The sequence below is a fragment of the Dendrobates tinctorius genome, unplaced genomic scaffold (assembly GCF_039654945.1).
Source record: "Dendrobates tinctorius isolate UK_male_01 unplaced genomic scaffold, ASM3965494v1 ptg000151l, whole genome shotgun sequence".
Taxonomy (NCBI): Eukaryota; Metazoa; Chordata; class Amphibia; order Anura; family Dendrobatidae; genus Dendrobates; species Dendrobates tinctorius.
The window spans coordinates 31,121,750-31,132,386 of NW_027361818.1; the positions used below are offsets into that span (position 1 = coordinate 31,121,750).

The 10,637-nt window shown below is 42.2% G+C and overlaps 1 protein-coding gene across 1 annotated transcript; it reads left to right on the plus strand.

Annotated features, from left to right (window-relative positions):
- Positions 1-8,699: 8,699 nt before the first annotated feature.
- LOC141050176 (olfactory receptor 5J3-like) lies at positions 8,700-9,659 on the plus strand. The gene has a single exon (XM_073547008.1). The coding sequence runs from the start codon at positions 8,700-8,702 to the stop codon at positions 9,657-9,659; it is 960 nt and encodes a 319-aa protein (XP_073403109.1).
- The last annotated feature ends 978 nt before the right edge of the window (positions 9,660-10,637 follow it).

The window sequence follows — 10,637 nt, forward strand, 5'->3', positions numbered from 1 at the left end:
CAGATCTCTACTAATTAAATCAACCTCACTACCTCCTGTTACCACCAGAGGGAGCCCGGAAGGAGAACTCACAACTGGTAGACCAGAAAATGAGTTCACAACAGTACCCCCCCTTGAGGAGGGGTCACCGAACCCTCATCCACACCACCAGGCCGATCAGGATGGCCCGGTGAAAAGAACGAACCAATCTATTGGCAAGAATATCAGAGGCAGAGACCCAAGAATTATCCTCCTGGCCATAACCCTTCCATTTGACCAAATACTGGAGTCTCCGTCTAACCAAACGAGAATCCAATATTTTCTCTACCTCACATTCCACATTGCCTTTAACAAATACAGGGTCAGGAGGTGCTGCCATAGGAACTACTGGCTCACCAAACCTCTTCAACAGTGATTTGTGAAATACGTTATGGATCTTGAACGTAACTGGAAGAGCCAATCGAAAAGAAACAGGATTAAGAATCTCCAAAATCTTATAAGGTCCAATAAATCTCGGCTTACATTTTGGAGATGCAACCTTCATAGGAATATTCTTAGACGACAACCAAACCATATCACCCACTTTAAACCGGGGACCAATGGTCCTATGCCGGTTGGAAAATCGCTGGGCCTTTTCCTGAGAGAGTGACAACTTATCCACCACTTGGTCCCATATCTGCTGCATTCTCTCAACCACAGTGTCCACACCTGGGCAGGACGAAGATTCCACTTGCCCTGAAGAGAATCGAGGTGAAACCCAAAATTACAGAAAAAGAGTGACATCAAAGTGGCAGAACTAGCTCTATTGTTCAGCGTGAATTCGGCCAAAGACAAAAATGAGACCCAATCATCCTGATCAGCAGATATAAAACATCTTAAATAAGACTCCAAGGTCTGGTTTGTTCTCTCAGTCTGCCCATTGGTCTGGGGATGAAACGTGGAGGAGAAGGATAACTGAATTCCCAGATTGGAACAAAAGGCTTTCCAGAATCTGGAAACAAACTGGACTCCTCTGTCCGACACAATGTTCTCAGGAATCCCATGTAACCGAATCACCTGTTGTAAAAGCAAGGGCACCAACTCAGCGGAAGATGGCAACTTTGGGAGTGGTACAAGATGGACCATCTTCAAAAATCTATCACAAATCACCCAGATAACAGTCATTCTCTGAGAGACAGGAAGATCAGAAATAAAATCCATTGAGATATGGGTCCATGGCCTCTTGGGCACCGGCAGGGGCATCAGCAACCCACTAGAACGAGAACAGGGTTTAGACCGAGAACAAGTCCCACAAGACTGTACAAAATTCCAGACATCACGAGATAAGGCAGGCCACCAAAAAGACAGACTCACCAAATCTCTGGTACCAAAAATACCTGGATGACCAGCCAATGTGGAGCAATGAACTTCAGACATCACTCTCTTTCTCCACTGGTCAGGAACATACAATTTTCCCATAGGACAACGCTCAGGTTTGTCCTCCTGAAATTCCTCCAGGGCGCGTCTCAAATCGGGCGAAATGGCAGAAAGAACTACCCCCTCACCTAGGGTGGTAGTAGGCTCGGTCACACTAAGAGAATCAGCAAAGAAACTCCTAGAAAGGGCGTCTGCCTTAACATTCTTAGTGCCCGGAAGAAAAGAGACCACAAAATTAAAACGCATGAAAAACAAGGCCCATCTAGCCTGTCTAGGATTCAACGAAAAGAAAAGAAAAAGGACACAACAGAAATATATAATCAATCAATAATATGCAACAAAATATAATTTAATAAGTAACCAATGTGTTCCTTTTAAGGTTGGATGGCAGACCATCCGGTATCAATGAAAGAAAAAACTGACTCGTGATGTGAGAAAGAAGCAAGGATAGATGAATATGTGTATATAAAGAGCTTAATAAAAACCAAAATAAATAAAATAATAATATAAAATAAGCCTTTATTGTAAATTGTGGCCAGACAACAAACAACAATATCAATTAAAAAATATTATAAAAACATATATGAAAATTATTTGGCAAAGAAACCGCACAATATCTTAATAATCTAGTATCATACTAATGATAATATCACCACTGTACAAGAGATTGTGCAAATTAGATATATATAATAGCAGTCCCCAAGTGAAGCAGCAAAAAACATAAATATATAAGTGCATAAAAAATAATAGCGATCAAAAAATAAAAAAATATTTAAAAAATAATTATCAAATCCAAATCACTAACCCAAAAAATAAAATATAACAAATTGTGTATGTGTAACACAAGTGTATGTGGAGAACTCAATAAAAATAGTGTCTGGCCACAATTTACAATAAAGGCTTATTTTATATTATTATTTTATTTATTTTGGTTTTTATTAAGCTCTTTATATACACATATTCATCTATCCTTGCTTCTTTCTCACATCACGAGTCAGTTTTTTCTTTCATGTCTAGGATTCAAGCGTTTGGCCGACTCCAGATAAATCAAATAATCAAATTCTTGTGATCGGTGAGGACCACAACTTGATGTCTAGCTCCCTCCAACCAATGTCTCCACTCCTCAAATGCCCATTTCATGGCCAACAATTCCCAATTCTCCACGTCATAGTTGCGTTCAGATGGGGAGAACTTTCGAGAAAAGAAGGCACAGGGATTCATCTTAGAAGTCACAGGGTCTTTTTGGGACAAAACAGCTCCTGCACCAATCTCAGAAGCATCTACCTCCACCTGAAATGGAAGTGAGACATCAGGTTGCCGTAAAACTGGAGCTGAAGTAAATCTCCGCTTAAGCTCCTGAAATGCTGAGACAGCCTCAGGAGACCAATTCAGCACATCAGCTCCCTTCTTGGTCAGATCAGTCAGTGTTTTGACAATACCAGAAAAATTACCTATAAATTTACAATAGAAATTAGCAAAACCCAAAAACTTCTGGAGGGCCTTCAAAGAAGTAGGCTGAACCCAATCATCAATGGCCTGTACCTTGGCCGGGTCCATTTCAATAGTCGACGGAGACAAGATAAATCCCAAAAATGAAATCCTCTGTGCACCAAAGAGGCATTTTGATCCCTTAACAAGCAAGGAATTCTCCCTCAAAATCCAGAACACACTCCGGACATGTTCCACATGGGAATCCCAATCACTGGAAAAGATCAAAATATCATCCAGATAGATGATCAAAAACGTATCCACAAAGTCTCGAAAAATATCATTCATAAAGGACTGGAAGACAGAAGGGGCATTAGTGAGCCCAAAAGGCATCACCAGGTACTCAAAATGTCCCTCCGGAGTATTAAACGCCGTCTTCCATTCATCCCCGTGCTTGATGCGAATAAGATTATACGCCCCCTGAGGTCAAGCTTGGTAAACCAGCAGGCACTCTTAACTCTGGAGAATAAATCAGACATCAGAGGTAACGGGTACTGATATTTAACCGTCATCTTGTTAAGGGAACGATAGTCAATACAAGACCTTAATGAACCATCTTTCTTGGCCACAAAAAAAACCAGCACCTAAAGGTGACGAGGATGGTCTAATATGACCCTTCTCCAACGACTCCTTAATATAGAATCGCATAGCATCATGTTCGGGTACAGATAAGTTGAAAAGCTGACCCTTGGGAAATTTACACCCAGGCATCAACTCAATTGCACAGTCATAACTCCTATGAGGAGGCAAAGACGCAGACGTACTCTCACTAAATACATCAGAAAAATCGGCCAGATAATCAGGAATATCATGAGACTGAGGAGAGGTGGAGAAAACAGGAGCGTCCCTAAGAACACACTGACAACCCCAACTCACCACAGACCCAGATTTCCAATCCAAAACTGGATTATGAGTTTGCAACCAGGGAAAACCCAGAACAATGTTATCATGCAAATTATGCAGCACCACAAATTTACAATTTTCTTGGTGGTCTGGGGCAACTCGCATTATCACCTGGGTCCAAAACTGAGGTTTATTCTCCGCCAAAGGAGTAGCATCAATACCCCTCAAAGTAATAGGCGTCCGCAGAGGCGTCATGGAAAAACTACAACGTTTAGCAAAGTCCAAATCCATCAGATTTAAAGCTGCTCCTGAATCCACAAAAGTCTTAGTGGAAAATGTGGACAAGGAGCAGATCAGAGTAATTGCCAAAAGGAACTTAGGTTGTACACTGCCCACAGCAAATGTGTGTGCAAAACGTTTCTCTCATTTAGGGAAGACAGAAATAGTATGAGGCGACTCCACAGAACACAGCTTATTACGCCTTCTAAACTCCTGACGTTGAGCCCTAGACAAAACCCCATCACATTGTATAGGTTCCGACGTTTGTTCAAAAGGTGGCAGCGCCTCCCGTGTAGTTTTACGTTCACGTAAACGCCGATCAACTTGAATGGCTAATGACATAGAATCATCCAGACCAGGGGGAACAGGAAATCCCACCATAACATCTTTTACGGTCTCTGATAAACCCTTCCGAAAGAGAGCTGCCAAAGCACTATCATTCCATGTAGTAAGGACAGCCCACTTTTGGAATTTTTGACAGTATAACTCTGCAGAAACCTGACCCTGGTTTAATGCCAACAGGGTTCTCTCAGCTTGATCAACAGCATTAGGTTCATCATACAATAACCCCAGGGCTTGAAAAAATGCATCCACATTAGTCAGAATAGGATTTTCAGGTGTCAAAGAAAAAGCCCAATCCTGGGGATCGCCGCGCAGCAAGGAGATGACAATTTTAATCTGCTGCGCAGAGCTCCCCGATGAGTTAGGCTTCAAGGCAATAAATAATTTACAATTATTCTTAAAATTCAAAAATTTAGACCGATCCCCAGAAAACACATCAGGAGTAGGGATCTTAGGCTCAGCAGCATGTGATTGAGCGAGATAGGCGGAAACTCCCCGCACTTCAGCAGCGAGCTGCTCCACACGATCAGACGATTGCTTAATCTCCATTAGTGGAAAAAAAAATCCTCCTACGGCCCCAGAGAAAAAGAGGAAAAAATACATTAAAAAATTCTGACACTTTTTTTTTTAAACAATTTTTTCCTGCTTTTGAGTACCCTAGAATCTGCGGTATGGCTGGTGATTCTGTTATGAATGGGTCACCGAGGAGGAAAACTAAATAATAATAATAATCTTTATTTTTATATAGCGCTAACATATTCCGCAGCGCTTTACAGTTTGCACACATTTTCATCACTGTCCCCGATGGGGCTCACAATCTAAATTCCCTATCAGTATGTCTTTGAAGTGTGGGAGGAAGCCGGAGTACCCGGAGGAAACCCACGCAAACACGGGGAGAACATACAAACTCTCCTTGACAGATGTTGTCCTTGGTGGGATTCGAACCCAGGACCCCAGCGCTGCAAGGCTGCAGCACTAACCACTGAGCCACCGTGCTGCCCTAAACAAGCAAAGTCACAGAAAACCAGAGAGTTTGGTAACTATGCAGATTGCAGACCCCTGATCCTAACCACACAACTAGCAGCAGCCGTGGAACGTTCCTATGATGAATCTAGACGCCTTGTCACAGCCGGAGAAGCCAGAAAATGAGTTCACAACAAAAGACACTATCTGCAATCACACCAAAAAAACCCTGCAAAAAGTCCAACACGTCTGACGTACAAAAAACACTGAAGTCACACGACTTCGCCCCCACTATATCAGCACTCCGGTATTAACTGGAAGCTTCAGCTCAGAAGTCTGAGCCAGGGAATTCACAACACTGGGCAAATCAAAAAATAGATCATCTGCCTCTGGCATAAAAGAAACTTATTTTCTTCTGGTTGGGGTCACTCTTCAGCATTTCAGCTAAGGGTATATTGGACTCAGCTGAAAGAACACAGGACTGCTCTCGGTTATCTCCCTACACTTTTCGTTACCTCTCTGCGTGCGTATTATAGATGGAGTAGCAACTCTGGGAGCTCGGACAAAAAATCTACCATTATACTGGCGAGTCAGCGGAAGGGAAGGGTGAGACCCTTTAATGTGCACCATCTTGGAGTAATTGCTGGGATTGTTCTGTTTGCTATTTTATCTTGTGGTTCAATAATGTATTGCCACTCTGTGTTGCCCTAACCCTGTGTTGTCTGTGTAGTGTATTGCCCACCCAGAGATAGAGCGGGTGTTCAGTGGTATGAGCCCTGGTCCATGCAGTCTTGCTAAAGGCAGCCAGGCCAGCGGACGAGAGCACCCACTGACCCCGTCTCTTCACACGTATAGTATAACTTGTGAAGAAGAAAGCTAGAGGACCAGACAGGACTGTAGTCACAAGACAAATCAGAAGTCAATACAAGAGCCAAACCATGTGAACGAGTCAAAAAATGAAAAAGAGCATTTTTCAACAGCAAAGCCAATTTCTACTTTAAACAGGCTTATAAACTTGATGTCATCAGAGACCGGACATCAAAATGGAAACCCAATGTAACCAGGTATCAGGTTCCAGCGGCCGCAAAATGAGCAGCAAAGTTAAAAATGGCAACTAGTTGCTTGAAGTGCATGGTCTGGAGCAGGATGAAGTGCATGTGCATTCTAACCACCATTTAAATCAATACCTAAACGCTACTACTGTACATCCAGTGCATGACTTGTATGGCACATTAAGCTTTGGCTTGTTGGTCCATTTGCTTATTTATACGTTTGGAAAACAGCAGTAATTGTTCTCCTGGTCACTCTCCTTTTATTTTCGTCTTTTAGATGTTTTTTTCTTTATAGTTCTGTAGCTTTCATTTTTTCTTAACCAGCATTAAGCCATAAAGAAAAGAATAAATAACTTGTTATAGAAATAAAAAAAAAGAAAGAAAGAAACTATTCCCTGAGTCTCATTCCCCAGTGAGTGACCTGTGTGACAAGGGAGAGAGACATTCTCAGAGGTATTCATGGTTTCTTATTAAAAGATCAAGATTTCCAGATGCAAAACTTCATGTTGATCCTGCAACATGAAAGTCATGACAAGTGCCACATGCTCAGGAGATCTCATGATACATCAGGTAAGAGACATCTCTAAATATAAAGCACATTATACACATCTTACCACAGAGGTATGAAGCCCCTAGTGAAGAACATCATAAAGAGCTCAATGCCAATCTGCTGCTTTAAAGGAAAGGACATTACAGTCATGGAAAAAAAAGTGTTGAGACTGACACAAATTTAGTTTTTGACAAAATTTGCTGCTTCAATGATTTTAAATTGTCTGGAGAAGAAAATGTGATACTGTCATGAGTGCTGTGTCTGCCTGTGTAAAGCCGCCTGAGACATTTCATGTGTGGTGGCTTTTCGTGAATGGAGTTGGCTCACTCACTATTTTGCTAAATACTGTATGCTGCCATAAGTAAAGAAAAAGATCTAAACCTCCTCCAACAACAACTTCTCTAAACCATCCAGGGATAATGTGGGGATGATGATTTTCCCCATGATGGAGACCATGCCACAAGGCAAAAGTGAGAACTAAGGTGCTCCAGGAACGAAACATTGACATTTTGGTTTCATGGCAGGAAACTTCCAAGACCTCAGCCCCATTGAGAACCTGTGATTAGAGTTGAGTGAAACGGGTCAGTCAAATTCAAAAGTCGCCGACTTTCGCTAAAGTTGGGTTTCGCCGAGCAAAACCCGACCATAGCATGAGGTCTGCCATGCGGTCGCCGATCCGAGCACCAAAGTCGGATTTCCCAGAATGCTTGCAGGTGACTTTTTTTCAGCCACTGAGCAAGGACGTACACTGTGGGCAACGAGATGATATGTGCAGCGTCTGGGGAGAGAGAGAGTTTTCGCGCACTTTAAAAAAGCGGTCCGGCATGTAGGTGTGTTTCCTGTCCTCCACTCCCTGCCGACTTTTCTTCCCCATTGACTTGCATTCGGTTTCGTGTTTCGGTCGGACCTTCGACTTTTCACGATAGTCGGCCAATTTCGCTCGACTCGACTTTTGAGAAAGTCGGGTTTCATGAAACCCGACTAGACCCTAAAAAAGGCAAAGTCGCTCATCTCTACCTGTGATCAATCCACAAAAAGCAACAAACAAAAACCCAAAAATTATGATAACTCCGAGCCCTGATGAAACAAAAACCGGTGGCCATCAGTCTGCCCGGAAGCCGATATCCAGTTGAATGGCAGAAGTCTGGAAAAATAAGGGGCAGTGCTGTATATATTGAGACTTTACAGAAACATCATGGATTTGTCAATAAAAGTGTAAAAACGTATGACCTTTTTATAATTGTATCCAGAAACCATACAAGCAAAGTGACTCCTGCATTGAGAAGGGGGTTGGACACGATGACGCGGGTGGTCCCTTCCAATTCCAACATTCTTTCATTTTACGATAAACGTCAGACTACAAGATCGAAAATGTGAAACCAAAATTTAGGTCAGTCTGAAAACTTTTGACCCCGACTACATGTAGACTGAAAAAAACAGGAATCTAAACATTTTTTTTTCAGTTAGCTAAATTAGTCCATAATTCGAAAGGGATTTTTACCTTCTGGATAAATAAATGTGACCTACCATTTCTCCTTCCTACACTTACTTTGAGTGAACAATTTTTTCAATTTTTTTAAATGTACTGTATAAAAAGTATTTTAGTTATGATGTATCCAACAGTAAGTCTGGTATAATATCTGCAACATGATTGTCTGATATTTTTAGAATTATGTATATAGGTCTTTATCTTCCAGGTTTTGTGTTTTTCTTGTGTCCCTCTGAAATCAGAATCTTTTTGATCTGTATATTTTCCGTCCTTTCATTCGCTAGTAAAGATCAATGTCATGGGCATCACAAACCAAACAAAAGTCACAGAGTTTATGTTTTCTGGACTGACTGATAATGAGAATCTGAAATTCTTCCTCTTCATACTAATCCTGCACGTCTACACTGTGACAATAGTGGCCAATGTTGGCCTGGTGGCTATTGTCTGTAACACATCAAACCTCCAGAGCCCGATGTATTACTTCCTCAGTTACCTCTCTCTGGTGGACGTTTTCTATTCCTCTACCATAACCCCTAAGATGCTCGTAGACCTTAAGTGTTTGGAGAAGACCATCTCCTTTGAAGGCTGTGCTCTCCAGTTCTTCTTCTATGCTGCTCTGGGATCTATTGAGACTCTTCTTCTCTCCACCATGTCCTATGACCGCTATGTTGCCATCTGTCATCCTCTCCATTATGTCTCCATAATGACTAAGAAGAAATGTCTAAACCTTGTTCTTCTTTCCTTCTCCATTGGCTTCTTACAGTCGTCAGTACAGACTGGCTGCTCTTATACACTTCGATTCTGTGGACCCAACCTGATCGACCACTTCTACTGTGATGCTCCTCTGGTCATGAGACTATCCTGCTCAGACACTTCTACTTGTGACCTGGTCACTGTCTACATTGTAGGTGTTTTGGCCATAGGCTCTTTGATTACGATCCTTATTTCATACACCCTAATTATATTTTCAGTTATAAATATAAGATCTACAGAGGGTAGGAGGAAGGCCTTCAGTACCTGCTCTTCACACCTCATGTGTGTCTGCATCTTCTATGGAACTGTTTTGTTCACATACATACGTCCTCCCTCCAGCGTCTTTACTGTGCGAGACAAGGTGGCTTCTATTTTCTATACATCTGTGACTCCAATGCTAAACCCCCTGATATATAGTCTGAGGAACCAACGTGTGAGAGGAATTATAATACGATCAGTTCACATGTTTTCCAGGTCTCAACTATGGACTAGCATCAGAAAGTAACTTTCAATACTTTTTAAGAAGTGAAGAGCAGAAAGACGGCCCATCTGACCTTTCCTTTGCACACAATACATTACCATCTTGCCAGCTCTTGGTTCTGCTAGTTATATGTTCTTGAGGTTTAGACCAGGGTTCCCCAACTCCAGTCCTCAAGTCCCACCAACAGATCATGTTTTCAGGATTTCCTGAGAATTGCTCAGGTGATAATTGCATCACCTGTGCAATACAAAGGAAATCCTGAAAACATGACCTGTTGGTGGGCCTTGAGGACTGGAGTTGGGGAACCCTGGCCTAGACTGTGTGTGTTTCACTTTGTCGTGCATTTGTGTTCAAACCCCTGAGCCTGTGCTTTGTGATCGGCTTCTCTATCCGCTGAGACACAGCAGTTTCACCTTTTCTCTGGGTGTTTATTGTTTTCCTTGCTTTATTCTTTTTAGGATAACAAATGTTTTCATTTACACCTTTCTGGTGCGGCCAGAGGTGTATCTAGGTTTTCTGACACATGGGGCAAGAATTCAATTAGGTGCCCCCCCTCAACAAGCACATTTGCGACTTGCACCCTTAGTTTCGGCCTGACGAGCTGCTCTTCATAATTCTCTCAATATTCAGTGAAAAACTGAGAGAAGCAGGAAGAGAAGCTCGTTGTCACGTGACTGTAAGTATGAAAATCGCACACAAGTGACGTGCCCATGTGATGACTGATGGAATCTGCAGATCTGAATTCTGACAGTGAGTATAATACATGCTCTTAGGATTGGCTGCAGGGCTTCATTTGATAATTATCGGATGCAACCAGATTTGAGATGAAAGTCTGCAGTCACTATAGGTGACCAGAGGCTTTTGAATTCTCACAGTGCATGCAATGCACACTTTTAGGATTCTCCCTTGCACAAGCATGTGATTTGTATACTTCTGGCCACATTCTGACTAGATGTTTCCGGCCTCGCTCTATTGATTGTCATTGATTGAGGCCACGCATGT

Excerpts from the sequence above, each read along its gene's own strand:
- LOC141050176 (XM_073547008.1), top strand. The coding sequence starts at position 8,700 with ATGGGCATCACAAACCAAACAAAAGTCACAGAGTTTATGTTTTCTGGA.